Source organism: Coregonus lavaretus (genome assembly GCF_964263955.1).
Source record: "Coregonus lavaretus genome assembly, chromosome: 40".
Lineage (NCBI taxonomy): Eukaryota > Metazoa > Chordata > Actinopteri > Salmoniformes > Salmonidae > Coregonus > Coregonus lavaretus.
The window spans coordinates 8207068-8224035 of NC_140027.1; the positions used below are offsets into that span (position 1 = coordinate 8207068).

Below are 16968 nucleotides of genomic sequence, written 5' to 3' on the forward strand. Positions count from 1 at the left end.
CTGTGTGCTCGATTTTATACACCTATCAGCATCGAAAGGGTGTGGCTGAAATAGCCAAATGCTCTAATTTGAAGGCGTGTCCACATACTTTTGTGTATATATAGTGTAGGTTACAAAAGTTCCCCATAAAACAGGTAACAAACGTGCCCTTTCATCTTGTGCTTTATTTGTTACTCCCTCTCTTTCTTCCATCCCCACCTCTCACAGAGAACCAGCAGAGAGCTAGGTACCACTGCTCTCCACTGCACTCATCCCCATCAATTTCTTCAAACTCTAACAAAAGAACGATTGTGTGTAGTTACCCTAGAAATCTGAAAAGGCCAGACATTTAGGCAAAACTCTGCTCTAACTCTGAATTCTTTCTCTCCCTCTAGCGGCAGCCTACCTCCTGGTTTCCCTCATCCCCAGCAACTCGTTCCGCCAGATGTTCCGCTCCACGCGTTCCCTCCACATCCCCACGCGGGACCTGCCCCTGTCTCCCGACACCACCGTGGTGCTCCACCAGGTATGCTAACGAGACTCCACAGTCACACACACTGCAATCTGTGCGCCCTAAGTTTTTTAGGTGAGCGCTGATGCCACCCTATGATAAGCAGTGCCCACTTTGTCAAAGGCAGGGGCGTAAAATATTTAGCTCGTCCATTCCCAGCTCGCTTCTCCCGGGTGCTGTTGGAGAGACTCATCGCTGCAGCGCTCCACCAATGTTCCGTCAAAAAAACGATCTAACATAAATCATGTAGCAGATACAGGATTTGGTAGAAAGAGTATGTTGCCTTTTCTGTAGCCTACAGGCTGGAGATAAAATGTATGACAATGTATTGAGAAGGACACTTTTTACATCGTGCTGGTTTCTCTGATCGAATAGCCTAACCTAAATGGCGCTCAATCTAATAAAAATGCCCTGTCACGTTAACAAACAACATATCCTAAAAATAGGACAGGTCAAAGTAAAAATGGACAATATGGAATGGTCAATCACAACTGTTGTCCAGGAGTTTCACCCCATTGTCATGATCAGTGGTTTCAAGTTTGTATCTGTAAATTTTTGACAAGCTGATCATAGCGAAAAATAAAATATTTATGCATTTCCTGCTGTGTAAACACATTGCAAATAGGCTCACGATAACTCCTGATAAAGTTGGGTAGCTGATATTCAGTCTTTTTTGGTCTCGCCTAGGGCGGCAGAAAGGCGATGACCGGCCCTGCATGCAAGTCACATAAGCATATATTTATACCCCGACGAGGCGGAGTTTCCCTTCTTGTATGTCTAAGATCAACAATTTGTCTCTGTTGCTGGGCAGCAACTACGTCTGTGCCTCTTTGTTGGTGTCCAGAACCTTTGTGGGCGGGGATGTGTGTGTGTGTGTGTGTGTGAGAGATCAAGCTGCAGTTAGTGTCGTTGGGGTGGGCCCACTCTGGCCCCCCTCAACAGATGTCCTCCCTCTTCAACTATTGTCCTCACATGGATGTTGAGTTCCTCCACCACCTCTCCTTGCCCTAGTTCCACAGGAACTGGCTTAACAGGAACCCGACTGTTGCTCTTTTACCTACTTCCTTAGAATCTTAATATACAACGCTAACGGTGTCTGACCTGAGACTGACACTTTCTGCACTTCCCCTTGTCGCTACAATAACACACACAAGCTCCAACAACCTAACCCATAACGTTTACATTTTAGTCATTTAGCAGACGCTCTTATCCAGAGCGACTTACAGTTAGTGAGTGCATACATTTTCATACTGGCCCCCCTTGGGAATCGAACCCACAACCCCGGTGTTGCAAGCGCCATGCTCTACCAACTGAGCTACACGGGACTAATAACAAGACTACTACTACTAATTATACAATTAAAATGGGCTCAAGTCAAACGGTTTCCATCATTAGTGACAACGTTTTAACCAATCAGGTCTTGGCACTAATAACCATTTGTTGGTGTTTTTTGATACTCAGCACCTGCTCAGACTTTGGATGATATCTTCTAGTTTGAAGACTTCAAGTAAAGATATTTTATTGAAACTGGGAGAAGTGGGTTTCATATGCAACCCATCTTTTAAATAAATTGTATTATGTATGTACAACGATTAGATTGAAGTGTACGTGTTTCATAGCAACTGTTTTGTAGTTATGTTTATTTTGTATGAAACAGAAAAATCTCTCTAATCTTTCCTTATCCTCCTATACCAGGTGTACAACCTGCTTCTGGGCCTGCTGGGCCGGGCCAAGCTCTACGTGGACGCGGCGGTGCATGGGACCACCAAGCTGGTGCAGTACTTCAGCTTCATGACCTACTGCCTCATCTCCAAGACGGAGAAGCTCATGTTCTCCGGTTACTTCATGGACCTGTGGAACCTCTTCCAGGTGAGCGGATGGGGGGGGTTAGTGTCTTTGTACATTCACTACACTAGAATAACTAAATACAGGCATTTAGTCAATCTCAAGGCGTACACTTAAAAGTGAAAATGAAGTCTATTAGCTACTGTGTTTTAGATTTGTTTTGGTTCTTTTGTCTCTTCCTCTGTGGTTCCTCACCTATACACACCGTATTGAATAATAACGCTAGTGATAGTAATTAAATAACATTTCTCTGATCTTTCTCCACGTTTCCCCCCCTCTCAGCCCAAGCTGTCTGAACCAGCCATCGCCACTAACCACAACAAGCAGGCCCTGCTCTCCTTCTGGTACAACGTCTGTGTGGAGTGTCCTGAGAACGTCCGGCTGGTCGTCCAGAACCCCGTGGTCACTAAGAACATCGCCTTCAACTACATCCTGGCCGACCATGACGACCAGGAGGTATTAATAATAAATATAGCTGCGAGCCCCCTAAATTTTTGTCTAATAACAAAATAAATATAGTTTGAGCAGAGGCAACGAGGTCCTAGCAATAGAAACAGTACCACTTGGTCACCTGTTGGGAAGCATGACATTAAAATGGACAAAGGCAATACCTATCTTAAGCATGTTCACCAAGTTGCATGATTCTACCTCAAATAGGTGATGAGTTATGTGTAGTGCATGTTTGCCACAGCGACTACGAGGCCTAATGCTACCACGCTACTGCCGTAGACGACTGTCCTTTCGAACTTCATGTTTACCAAATTCCATGCCCCTACGTCCAACAGTTCAATAGTTATAACCTTCAGTGCAAAGAAGCGCCTTCCACTGGCGTAGAGCAATTTATCCAGGAACAAGTTGTAAATGTAAAAACACAACAGTCAAATAAGAAAGGTAGGTCAGTCACTAGAGGTGAGTCTGAAAGCCTGCTTGATATCATTTCCCAACAGGTGGTGCTGTTCAACCGGGGCATGCTGCCGGCATACTACGGCATCCTGAGGATGTGCTGTGAGCAGTCGCCCGTCTTCACCCGCCAGCTGGCCTCGCACCAGAACATCCAGTGGGCCTTCAAGAACCTGACGCCGCACGCCAGCCAGTACCCAGGGGTGGGTGGTCTGACTGACTGTCTGGCCCTTTGTGTACAGTACCCAGGGGTGGGTGGTCTGACTGACTGTCTGGCCCTCTGTGTACAGTACCCAGGGGTGGGTGGTCTGACTGACTGTCTGGCCCTTTGTGTACAGTACCCAGGGGTGGGTGGTCTGACTGACTGTCTGGCCCTTTGTGTACAGTACCCAGGGGTGGGTGGTCTGACTGACTGTCTGGCCCTTTGTGTACAGTACCCAGGGGTGGGTGGTCTGACTGACTGTCTGGCCCTTTGTGTATATTGGGAAGATTCCCTGATTGACTGGGTGCTGGTGTGTGTTGTCTGTCCGTGTGACTGTCTGTCTGTCTTTCTTTCTCTCTTACTGCCTCTGGCGACTATCTACCCCTCTGTTATAGTGCCTATGTCTGTGACCCCTCAGGCGATTCACTTGTCTCTTGTGCCCTGTCCAGAAACATCCACTAGTCACTTCATGAAAAGATCAGATGGATAATATTAGGGAGTAGGGGATAGGCCTGATGGATAATATTAGGGAGTAGGGGATAGGCCTGATGGATAATATTAGGGAGTAGGGGATAGGCCTGGGGGATGTTTCTGGATGGGGTCTCTGTTGCATCTCTGACCACTGTCTGGTGTGGGTCTGTCCCCCTGCAGGCGGTGGAGGAACTGTTCAACCTGATGCAGCTGTTTGTGGCCCAGAGGTCGGACATGAGGGAGGAGGAGCTGGAGGACGTCAAGCAGTTTAAGAAGACCACCATCAGCTGCTACCTTCGCTGCTTGGACGGACGCTCCTGCTGGACCACACTCATCAGGTAACACAGAGGGGAACAGGCGCGCACACAGAGGGGAACAGGCGCGCACACAGAGGGGAACAGGCGCGCACACAGAGGGGAACAGGCGCGCACACAGAGGGGAACAGGCGCGCACACAGAGGGGAACAGGCGCGCACACAGAGGGGAACTCACACCTGCAACCAGGGTCATGTTCATAAGGCACCAAATGGAAGGAAACGGACTGAAACAGGGACTACCTGGAATTGTCCAATAGAACACAATCATTTCTGTGGTCCTCTGTAGCTCAGCTGGTAGAGCATGGCGCTTGTAACGCCAGGGTAGTGGGTTCGATCCCCGGGACCACCCATAAGTAAAAATGTATGCGCACATGACTGTAAGTCGCTTTGGATAAAAGCGTCTGCTAAATGGCATAATATGTAAATATATAATATGTTTTAAAACATTTTCCGTTGCATGCCCTAATGAACACGGCCCAGATACAAAGCATCTGCATAGTTTTAAAATATGAACACACGGCAACTTAACCAGAGAAATGTCTGATGCCTTTTAGAGAATCATATGGGCAATGTCTTACTTTTGAAATGAATGATATGTGAAATATAGTCATGTCTATTATATAATAGAACTGTGTTTTGTGTCCTCCTTCCCAGTGCCTTCCGTGTGTTATTGGAGAACGATGAGGACAGACTACTGGTGGTCTTCAACAGAGGACTCATCCTCATGACAGAGGTATGACAAGACATGCTACTCACATTTACTAATGATGGTTATTAGGCTTATATTGAACCATTTATACATTGCATTGTTTCACTGGCTCCTATGTGAATATCATTTTAAGTTTGTTTTAGGAAAGTGGGGTTGGGGGTAGACTCGTGTTGCCACGTTTTCAAGTCTCGTTCATCACTCTGCGTTTTAATGTAGTTTATTCTGTATCCAATATAAGAAATGTTATATATATATTTTTTAAGTTTCACAATCTAAAGGGTGTCCATAGAGGTTTATCATGACATAGCTGTTACATAAATCATTACCGGTCATTTGACATGCCCCTCCCTCTCTCTCCATCCTGCAGTCATTCAACACCCTGCACATGATGTTGGTAGTTTGTGATGAAGTTTCTTCATTGTGAACTGTATCCAGTAAAATATTATTATTTAACTGTAAATTGTAGGAAAGTTAAGTGTCAATGTAGGTTTAATTTCTTAGGCCAAGGGTTCTAGCATAAACCGTTGCCTGTCATTTGACGTGCCCCTCTCTCGCTCTCTCTCTCTGCTTCCTGCAGTCGTTCAACACCCTGCACATGATGTACCACGAGGCCACGGCGTGTCATGTGACGGGGGACCTGGTGGAGCTGCTGTCCATCTTCCTGTCGGTGCTCAAGGCCACGCGGCCCTATCTGCAGCGCAAAGGTCAGCAAAAATACCCTCACTCCCCCTCCTCTCTGACCTCCTACCTTGTAGCGAAACCTAATCTCCAAGTCAAATGTTCTGTCTCCCATTGACATCAATGCGTGACTAAGTGAACAAGTTAGGATTCGCCCCCTTGTGAATAAGCCCTGCGTTCTTTTGACAGAGCCTTACTTTTGTTAACCAGAGCTCAGTTACTTGCCTTTATTAAGGGACCCTGATGTAAAGACTCTGTATATCCTGTTTTCTTCTCCTATAGACGTGAAGCAGGCTCTTATCCAGTGGCAGGAAAGGATCGACTTTGCCCACAAGCTGCTCACCCTCCTCAACTCCTACAGCCCTCCGGAGCTCCGCAACGCCTGCCTGGGTAACAGCGCACACACACACACACACACACACACACACACACACACACACACACACACACACACACACACACACACACACACACAGTTTGGATAATATTTTACCACATTTCCCCTCTAAACTATTCCACATAGTATATGCAATAGACCTTTGGAACAATTCCAAACACTCTAGGGAATAAAACCAGTTCTTGTTGTTGTATGGTAATATGAGATGTCATGTCACTAATAGTTCCTGTGTATTTCTGTTCCCCCTCCAGATGTTCTGAAGGAGCTGGTCCTGTTGAGTCCCCATGACTTCCTGCATACGCTGGTGCCCTTCCTGCAGCACAACCACTGCACCTACCACCACAGCAACATCCCCAGTGAGTCTCCCTCAACTGCTACGCTATACCTCTGTACACTGCACTGGGTTGATTACTGCAACTAATAACGTGTCGTATGTACTGATGAAAGTTAATGACGACAAACACAAGCAATCATGAAAATAATAATAGTGATGAATACTACTACTACACAGTTCACATATTATATGTAACAGCATGCTATCCTAAGGACCCTGGCTCTGTCTGTAGACTCTGGTTCTCCAAGTGCATGCCAGAGTAACGGGGAGTCTTTGACTGTCCTGTCCTCTCCGTGCCTGAGGCAGTCACTCTACTGTCCTACAGATAGCTAGAAAGAAACAAAAAAAACATGGAATCACTGCCGGCTGAGTCTTTTTGTCCAAATCTCCCATTGGCATAAATGTTGATGTAGATTTGTGTAAGTCCAGGTAGGATTTGTCCCTCTGTGATTTGTCTGAATCTGACTATCTTTGTACACAGTGTCCTTTGGGCCTTACCTGCCCTGCAGAGAGAACATCAAGCTGATGGGAGGCAAGAACAATATCAGACCCCCCAGACCTGAACTCAACATGTGTCTCCTGCCTTCCATGGTGGAGACCAGCAAGGTGTGTGTCTCTGTATAAAACCACTGCTTTGTGTCTCATGTCTCTTGGCCAGTTTGTCGTTTCCTTAAATACATAAAGACTATCTTTGGCACAAAGATCATCTTAAGTTTGATGGTAGGTAATAGAGAGAACAGTGGTCTTAATGCTAAAGATCTTTATGTTTTTAGGGAATCTCACCCCAGGTTATTATTGTAAGAGAGATTGTTCTCGATAGCTTACCTGGCTAAGTAAAGGTTAATGTAAGATAAAGACAATCTGTCCTACCTGTTTAAAATAATGATTGTAGAAGTGGAAATGGTGCCCAGTAGTGCCACAACTGAAGTTCCCTCTTGGGAAAATGAAGTTACTCTATTTATGTTTCTTCACAATTCAAGGTCTGTTCATTCCATGTGTATATTTGCACTAGTGTGGTCTTCTTCCTATCATTGAGAAGGATCATAAACGGCCACGTCTCTCTCTCTCTCTCTCTCTCAGGGTAAAGATGAGGTGTATGACCGGATGCTCCTAGACTACTTCCTCTCCTACCACCAGTTCATCCACCTGCTGTGTCGAGTCGCCATCAACTGCGAGAAGTTCACCGAGACCCTTGTCAAACTAAGTAAGTGGGGGTTTATATGTGTGTTTGTATTGATGTAGTTCTAATGCTACTATATCTAATGACTAAAGAGGGCTGTGCTGTGTGGTTGTGTCTGTATCTGGTGGGTCTCCAATGTGACCATATCTGTCTGACTCCAGGTGTCCTGATAGCGTACGAGGGCTTGCCTCTGCACTTGGCCCTCTTCCCCAAGCTGTGGACGGAGCTTTGCCAGTCTCAGGTAAATAACACACACTTACACACACACTTAAACACTCACTCAAATACACAGTCACGCGCACTCACACAAAGTACTCAGACACATATGCATTATATTTCTCTCACTTACAAACACACTTAACACACATCACAATATACAAACACACTTTACCGTACATTGTCACTGACATCTCCTATGCTGTTCTGTAGTCGGCCCTTGCTAAGACGTGTGTGAAGCTTCTGTGCGAGGACCCGGCATTCGGCGAGTACATCAAGTGCATCCTGATGGACGAGAGGACCTTTCTCAACAACAACATGGCCTACTCCTTCCTCACCTGCTTCCTGCACAAGGTAGCCATCTCTAACATCCGTTTATTTCAACGTTGACCGCCTCTGCTTTAGCCTGTTTATAGCCTGTAATGTCATTTATGCATCCAATGACGACATGCAACCCTTTACCAAGGTTGGTTTTGCTAAGTCCATGCTAGCCTGAGTCCCAGATCTGTTTTGCCGTCTTGTAACCGCAATGATGTTGGCAAGACTGCATAATCTGATCTGGCACTCAGGCTAACCGCTTGCTACTTTAAATACCAAGTTGATGGGCCTTGCGAGTGCATGACCGTAAGTGTGTGTCATCTCTCAGGTCCAGAGCCAGGTGCTGTCGGGCCCCAGCTGCGCCAACCTGATCAGTCTGCTGGTGACCAACCTGCTGAACGAGTACCACAGCCTACAGCCCGAGCTGGCCTCGCACCGCCTGGAGCTGAGCAAGACCAGCGGCCTCCTCAACGCTGTCAGTACCCCTTATTCACATTCTGTTAATACACTATTCATGCCTTATTCACATTCTGTTAATACACTAGTCATGCCTTATTCACATTCTGTTAATACACTATTCATGCCTTATTCACATTCTGTTAATACACTAGTCATGCCTTATTCACATTCTGTTAATACACTAGTCATGCCTTATTCACATTCTGTTAATACACTATTCATGCCTTATTCACATTCTGTTAATACACTACTCATGCCTTATTCACATTCTGTTAATACACTAGTCATGCCTTATTCACATTCTGTTAATACACTAGTCATGCCTTATTCACATTCTGTTGATACACTAGTCATGCCTTATTCACATTCTGTTAATACACTGTTCATGCCTTATTCACATTCTGTTAATACACTATTCATGCCTTATTCACATTCTGTTGATACACTATTCATGCCTTATTCACATTCTGTTAATACACTGTTCATGCCTTATTCACATTCTGTTAATACACTGTTCATGCCTTATTCACATTCTGTTGATACACTATTCATGCCTTATTCACATTCTGTTAATACACTGTTCATGCCTTATTCACATTCTGTTAATACACTGTTCATGCCTTATTCACATTCTGTTAAAACACTGTTCATGCCTTATTCACATTCTGTTAATACTCTGTTCATACCTTATTCACATGCTATTCATCCCTTTTTCATATTCTGTTTCATGCTCTACTCAGGCCTTATTCATGCACTATTCATGCTTTACTCGTTAATTCCAATGTCATGCCTTACTAGATTGTCATTCCCTGTTCAAATCCTATTCTCTACTAGATAATCACAAATCTTCTGTCCCTCTCCCTCCCTCTCTTTAGGACCTGCGAGCGTTGGCGTTGATGTTGTCCATACACACCCCCCAGGCGTTGGACCCGGCTCTGGGCCCGGCCCTGCAGGAGTTGCTGTCCAAGTGTAGCGGCTGTGTGCAGCAACGCAGCACGCTCCAACAGGAGGCCAAGGACCGCAAGGCCAAAGGTACTATACACGCATGCATACAGTATCCTGTCACAAACATTGATGAAAGAATTGAAATGCATTGGTGGTAGTCAAATGTCCCTTTCAGCATATTGTCACATAATAGTGTAAGCAGAGAACAGGGTTGGACTCTGTATCATTTAAACTCGTTGGGAAATGATAGTAGTACCTGTACACAGATGTGAAGGTTAATCACCTGAGTTTCTTCTGTCTCTCAGCGGAGGAGGAGGGCGCCACCCCAGTGAAGCGCCGGCGGATGAGTAGCGACGACGGCCCCGGGGAGGGCACCAGCGCTGGCACCAGCACCGGGGGTGTGACCAAATCCGGACCCACCTGCGCCGCCTCCACCTCCTCCTCCCTCCCCCCATGTGTCGAGCTGAAGCCGGAGCACCAGGAGGCGCTGACTCCCACCAGCACCTCAGACACAGAGACGCGGGACTCCTCGTCCCTCATCGACCCAGGAACCGAGCACGACCTGCCCTCACCAGATCCTACCGCTGCCACCAGTTGCAGCCAACCCGCCGGGGACACCTCCCCCAAGGAGGAGAAGATGGAGGCTTCCTCTTCCTCGTCTTCCTCATCATCATCCTCTTCCTCCCTCCCAGAGACAGGGGAGTTGTCGTACGGCGGCGGCGGACAGGGAGGGGAGGAGCCGCAGTCTTCTCAGACTCAGCAGGCAGCCATGGCAGGAGCGGAGGAGGAAGAGAGGAGGAGGGAAGCAACGGCGGCAATGGATGAGACAGAGGAGAGGGAGATGGGCTCTAAGACTTGTGGAGGCTCTGCCGCCCTGGCCTCGGAGGACCTGGCCTTCCCATCTGCCCTGGGGCTGGCAGGAGAGGGGCCAGAGGTCCCAGGGTGCAGTAGCCACGCCCCCTCGCAGGCTCTGATAAACTCGGCCCCTCCTCCGGACACGCTGGAAATGCTCTACAGGACAGTGGAGGCCACCATCGCTGTGGTTACAAAACTATCTGGGAAAGGGCCCTGCCCCGCCTCCTCGTGACATCACCATCATTGCTCTCAGCACCATGAGCCCTTTTAAAGTCTTTTTTTTCTAATGTTATTTTATTTTCTCTAAATGAATTATGCTCTTTCGTTTAACACTTTTATTTTATGTGTTTTCATCCTTTCGTTTGTCGTTTCCCTTTGCTGTATGTGTTGCGTTGGCCTCTGCTGATGTGCTTCTATCGGTTGGCTCTTGTGCTCCGGTATGTCACGTGATCTCTACTCCCCAGCTTCAATGGCAGAAGAAGGCTAGACGGCATGCTACGAAATGACGATAAACATGCACAGCCTCCGATCCATTGGACAAAAAAGATCAAGTTCTAAAAAAAACTACAGCACATTTTTTTCTAAGGGCAAAAATAATTTGTTTTTTACTGATTTCTGTGTTATTTTTGAAGTGATTTATTTGTTTGAGGTTGCTGTAACGGGGAAAGGTTTACAGTAATTTTAGTCTTCTGTATGCAATTTAATTTTATTGCATTTTTACTCTGTATAAAATGGTGTCCTTTGTGCCAGTTTTGTACTTTATGAACGAGGCAAAAGTTGCCTTTTTTTCTGTGGTTAATATCCAAACTAAGTTTACCTGTACATTAAAAAAGAACCACAAGAAACTTGATTCTGTAAAGAATCTTCTCTAGTTGTTGCCTGGCGGTGTATATGAAAACTATATATATATAACTTTATATATATATATAATGGTGCTTTATTTGACACGATATCTGTGGGTGAAATAAAGCACACGTGGTGTAACAGTTGGAGCTTTATTTTATTTACTGAAAATACATTCCATCATCAATTATGTCATTCTTGCTTCTTCTGGTTGTTTTGTTTCTTTTTTTATTTATTTCGATATAGGATAAATTAATAAAAATTGCGATATGTATAATTATGAGCTACAATGAGCTATGATCATTTTTTCTATAGCATCCTCATATCCTGGATTAAATCAGATTCATTTAGCATTGTGATTGACTTATTGTTTTAAGGATCCCCCAAACAGCCTTCACCATGATCGTAAGGTTTACTAGAATGTTTCCAGACTTATTCTGCTACACTGCTGTGAAAAACAACAATCCATTTTAATTGAACCTTGTCTTTATCAAACCAAATGTATCCCATTTAGATGGAGTATGTTTTCAAGAGTAACCTGGTCCTTAGACTGCAGCAGTTTCGAGAGAGATCTGTGGGGAGACTGTGACACAAAATGGCCGCTATTATCAGCTCTGCTCTTGTTTTTTTACTCTGTCCGGTTTTGCTTTATACCTTAACAATCTGTCTGACTGGGTCATATGTTGTGACAGTGTAAGTCCTGCACACCTCAATGCTAGATCATTGTTTTGAAACGGATACACAGTCTTGAAAATGAGGACATGCGGTTACTGTACGTTTCCCAATCCTGGTCTTGAGAGACCATTGTGTGTGTGATAGTATTTCATCATAACCATCCTCTCTGTAAAATGTTTGTATTGATTTGTTACAGGGTACTTGTTATGATGGGTTCTCTGGTATCAAGAGATTCAGGATGCAAGAATATAATTAAACACTTAGATGGAGAGTTGATACAATGTATTTAATAATACGGTACCGGATTCAACATAGCAAGCTGCACGTGAGTTGCCCCTTACTATCCGAATGACAGACACAGAGATCTCTCAGTTTATATACTGCATTGTAAACCAATTCTTGCCAACCATTATTGGGTGACACTCAACTACAATGGTATCATCTTGCACCCCAGTCAGGACATTCCATCACGTCCTCATTCTAAGATTAACACCAGTGGCCCCCCAGCCTTCCAGGCACTCAGACTTTCTGGCACCCACCAGTGACTTAAATAAATGGCTTGAACACATTAACAACTCCTGTGTAAACACATATCAGTTCCCCCATTTTCTTTCTTTTTCTGTTGTAAGTAAAAATTCCCCAGATATGACATTACTTTAACTAAACAATTCACACAACTTGATTTCCAAAATAAAAAATATTCTCCCTTAGTGGGATACATATGATTGGAGTCTAAACTATGCCATATAGCTGAGAAATCATCCCCCTCTACATTCTCCATACCTGAATCCAACCAGATTCTCAATATATTTAATCAGTCATCTGGATCATGCATGATCAAACATCTCAAACCTAGATTGACTCGGCCTGAGTAAAATATCAATACATTACTTACTAATATATATATATTCACACTAAATATTTATGTAGTCAACCTTACTGATATATAAGGAACAATCCCACCTAGACCATTGTAAATAACACTTGTATACATCATTTTCAACTATACCATCCTCTTAAACAGGCAAACAAAAAACAAATGCAAATGAATGTTTATTATCATGACATCATCCAAGAAAATACATTGATTCATTATTATTTCTAATTTACCTGTAGACTACAATAGAGGTATATGAATATCCTTGCTTCTCGATTAGTGTTTCTAATCCCATCCTGTATTTCTCTAATATGACCCATAGCTTTAGTTAAATTCCCAAGACCTTCAGAGTCTGATGGTATGTACAACATGTATCTCCCCCTACAATCGCGTACACTCCCCCTTGAGCTGTTGTAATAGCATCTAATGCTATGCGATTATCAATTACATGTATGTCTATTATATGTCTGAGTGCCATTTCAGACCCAATTGCTTGAAAACCCATCTGTTACATTAACCGCTAGCAACGTCATGACGCGTCAATGCTATGAGATAATGATTGGAATATTGTAATTCCGTATTCCCAAAAATAGTCTTAACTGAGTATGTGTAAATATTTCCTTATCTTGAGGTATTGCATTGTATCTTGTAGCCAAATCAATCGAATCCGAATTCCTTAAATATACATAACCCATAAGTTCTGAAGTCTCCCTTGTAGATCGACGCCCCGTAATGTTTTTATGTACAAATTCAACAGGCTGAACCACGTAAAGAAGATTGTTTAAAGTACACACTCCATAGTGTATGAAGATTAGTCCATATATTTTTTACCACAACACCAAAAGAACCCTGGAATCGGTAGGATTCCTAGTTTAGAAATATGAAGTCTCCTCCCATGTTCTCAACCATCATGAGACATTGAGAAGCTCGTAAGAACCCAATATCTAGTTCTGGAAACTCGTCCCTCGGTCGTCCCTTTACACACACATCAAATACAGAAGATGCATTTACAGTAGCTGATATTTGAGTGGGTACTATGTTTAGTCTGAACTCTGTTCATCCCTGACGTCATTCCAGGAATATGCCTTAGGATAGAGCCAAAGGATAACACTGGTTTCAGTCACTGATAAATCAGGATAGCCTTGGATTAGGTAGGAGCGAGGAATTCGACCCGAGGTCAGATGAAGAGAGAAGAAAGATTCCTATGTCACACACCTAATCCCGTGAGAGGAACCAATTAAGTTCTTGCATAGCAACATAGCTGTACCAATGTTTAACTCTAGCTCTGTGTTCGTTGATTAACTATGTTTATATTATAGTCCATTGAGTCTGAAGAAATGTAACTATAGTCTACTGAAAAATCATCAACATATCCAAATGAATTATCCCAACCCAAATTTAGAATGACAATGCTCAGTGACTCACATGGGTCCTATCACTCAAAGTTAAAAACCCTCAACTTAGCACACATTAACTCTGGTAGAATGTACACCCAAATTAACCTACATTAATATCCATAATTCCAGTATTAATTTCCTCATAAGGAGAATAACTACAGATCATTATCTCAATGCATTGTTAGTACTATAAATGTAGCAGAAGTGTATACATTTACATTTACGTCATTTAGCAGACGCTCTTATCCAGAGCGACTTACAAATTGGTGCATTCACCTTATGATAGCCAGTGGGACAACCACTTTACCATGTTTTTTATTTATTTTTTTAATTTTTTAATTTTAAAATATTTTTGTAGGGGGGGGATAGAATAATTACTTTTATACTATCCCAGGTATTCCTTAAAGTGGTAGGGTTTCAAGTGTCTCCGGAAGGTGGTCAGTGACTCCGCTGTCCTGGCGTCGTGAGGGAGCTTGTTCCACCATTGGGGTGCCAGAGCAGCGAACAGTTTTGACTGGGCTGAGCGGGAACTGTGCTTCCGCAGAGGTAGGGGGACCAGCAGGCCAGAGGTGGAAGAATGCAATGCCCTCATTTGGGTGTAGGGACTGATCAGAGCCTGAAGGTAAGGAGGTGCCGTTCCCCTCACAGCTCCGTAGGCAAGCACCATGGTCTTGTAGCAGATGCGAGCTTCAACTGGAAGCCAGTGGAGTGTGCGGAGGAGCGGGGTGACGTGAGAGAACTTTGGAAGGTTGAACACCAGACGAGCTGCAGCGTTCTGGATGAGTTGTAGGGGTTTAATGGCACAGGCAGGGAGCCCAGCCAACAGCGAGTTGCAGTAATCCAGACGGGCGATGACAAGTGCCTGGATTAGGACCTGTGCCGCTTCCTGTGTAAGGTAGGGTCGTACTCTGCGAATGTTGTAGAGCATAAACCTACAGGATCGGGTCACCGCTTTGATGTTAGCGGAGAACGACAGGGTGTTGTCCAGGGTCACGCCAAGGTTCTTTGCAATCTGGGAGGAGGACACAACAGAGTTGTCAACCGTGATGGCAAGATCATTGAGCGGGCAGTCCTTCCCCGGGAGGAAGAGCAGCTCCGTCTTGCCGAGGTTCAGCTTGAGGTGGTGATCCGACATCCACACTGATATGTCTGCCAGACATGCAGAGATGCAATTCGCCACTTGGTTAGGAAAGGAGAAGATTAATTGTGTGTCATCTGCGTAGCAATGATAGGAGAGACCATGTGAGGATATGACAGAGCCAAGTGACTTGGTGTATAGAGAGAATAGGAGAGGGCCTAGAACTGAGCCCTGGGAGACACCAGTGGTGAGAGCACGTGGTGCGGAGACAGATTCTCGCCACGCCACCTGGTAGGAGCGACCTGTCAGGTAGGACGCAATCCAAGAGTGAGCCACGCCGGAGATGCCCAACTCGGAGAGGGTGGAGAGGAGGATCTGATGGTTCACAATATCAAAGGCAGCAGATAGGTCTAGAAGGATGAGAGCAGAGAAGAGAGAGTTAGCGTTAGCAGTGCGGAAAGCCTCCGTGACACAGAGAAGAGCAGTCTCAGTTGAATGACCAGTCTTGAAACCTGACTGGTTTGGATCAAGAAGGTCATTCTGAGAGAGATAGCAGGAGAGTTGGCTATAGACGGCACGCTCAAGAGTTTTGGAGAGAAAAGAAAGAAGGGATACTGGTCTGTAGTTGTTGACATCGGAGGGATCGAGTTTAGGTTTTTTGAGGAGGGGTGCAACTCTCGCTTTCTTGAAGATGGAAGGGACATAGCCAGCGGACAAGGATGAGTTGATGAGCGAGGTGAGGTAAGGGAGAAGGTCTCCGGAAATGGTCTGGAGAAGAGAGGAGGGGATAGGGTCAAGCGGGCAGGTTGTTGGGCGGCCGGCCATCACAAGTCACAAGATTTCATCTGGAGAGAGAGGGGAGAAAGAAGTTAAAGCATAGGGTAGGGCAGTGTGAGCAGGACCAGCGGTGTCATTTGAATTAATAAATGAGGATCGGATGTCATCAACCTTATTTTCAAAATGGTTGACGAATTCATCCACAGAGAGGGAGGGGGAGGAGGAGGAGGTGGAGAGGAGGGAGTGGAAAGATGACAGGTCCGCAGGGAGTCTAGTTTTCTTCCATTTCCGCTCGGCTGCCCGGAGCCCTGTTCTGTGAGCTCGCAATGAATCGTCAAGCCACGGAGCAGGAGGGGAGGACCGAGCCGGCCGGGAGGATAGGGGGGACATAGAGAGTCAAAAGATTCAGAGAGGGAGGAGAGGAGGGTTGAGGAGGCAGAATCAGGAGATTGGAGGGAGAAGGATTTAGCAGAGGGAAGAGATGATAGGATGGAAGAGGAGAGAGTAGCGGGAGAGAGAGAGCAAAGGTTGCAACGGCACATTACCATCTGAGTAGGGGCAGAGTGAGTAGTGTTGGAGGAGAGTGAGAGAGAAAAGGATACGAAGTAGTGGTCGGTGACTTGGAGGGGAGTTGCAGTGAGATTAGTAGAAGAACAGCATCTAGTAAAGATGAGGTCAAGCGTATTGCCTGCCTTGTGAGTAGGGGGGGACGGTGTGAGGGTGAGGTCAAAAGAGGAAAGGAGTGGAAAGAAGGAGGCAGAGAGAAATGAGTCAAAGGCAGACGTAGGGAGGTTGAAGTCACCCAGAACTGTGAGGGGTGAGCCATCCTCAGGAAAGGAATTTATCAAGGCGTCAAGCTCATTGATGAACTCTCCAAGGGAACCTGGAGGGCGATAAATGACAAGGATGCTAAGCTTGAATGGGCTAGTGACTGTGACAGCAAGGAATTCAAATGAGGAGATAGACAGATGGGTCAGGGGGAAAAGAGAGAATGTCCACTTGGGAG

General features: G+C 45.2%; 1 protein-coding gene across 2 annotated transcripts in view; it reads left to right on the plus strand.

Moving 5' to 3' along the window:
• The window catches only part of LOC311113579 (ubiquitin carboxyl-terminal hydrolase 34-like), a 62344-nt gene extending 50835 nt beyond the window's left edge, over window positions 1-11509 (plus strand). For both annotated transcript variants that reach the window (XM_084156827.1, XM_084156828.1), the window contains exons 63-78: window positions 375-505; window positions 2186-2359; window positions 2618-2791; window positions 3283-3438; window positions 4089-4246; window positions 4879-4957; window positions 5511-5637; window positions 5894-6001; window positions 6260-6364; window positions 6824-6948; window positions 7423-7546; window positions 7684-7763; window positions 7952-8092; window positions 8385-8531; window positions 9391-9547; window positions 9766-11509. In XM_084156827.1, coding sequence (XP_084012953.1) covers window positions 375-505; window positions 2186-2359; window positions 2618-2791; window positions 3283-3438; window positions 4089-4246; window positions 4879-4957; window positions 5511-5637; window positions 5894-6001; window positions 6260-6364; window positions 6824-6948; window positions 7423-7546; window positions 7684-7763; window positions 7952-8092; window positions 8385-8531; window positions 9391-9547; window positions 9766-10547 — 2768 coding nt within the window. In that variant the 3' untranslated portion in view covers window positions 10548-11509. The remainder of the gene's footprint in view (window positions 1-374; window positions 506-2185; window positions 2360-2617; window positions 2792-3282; window positions 3439-4088; window positions 4247-4878; window positions 4958-5510; window positions 5638-5893; window positions 6002-6259; window positions 6365-6823; window positions 6949-7422; window positions 7547-7683; window positions 7764-7951; window positions 8093-8384; window positions 8532-9390; window positions 9548-9765) is intronic.
• Window positions 11510-16968: the final 5459 nt, after the last annotated feature.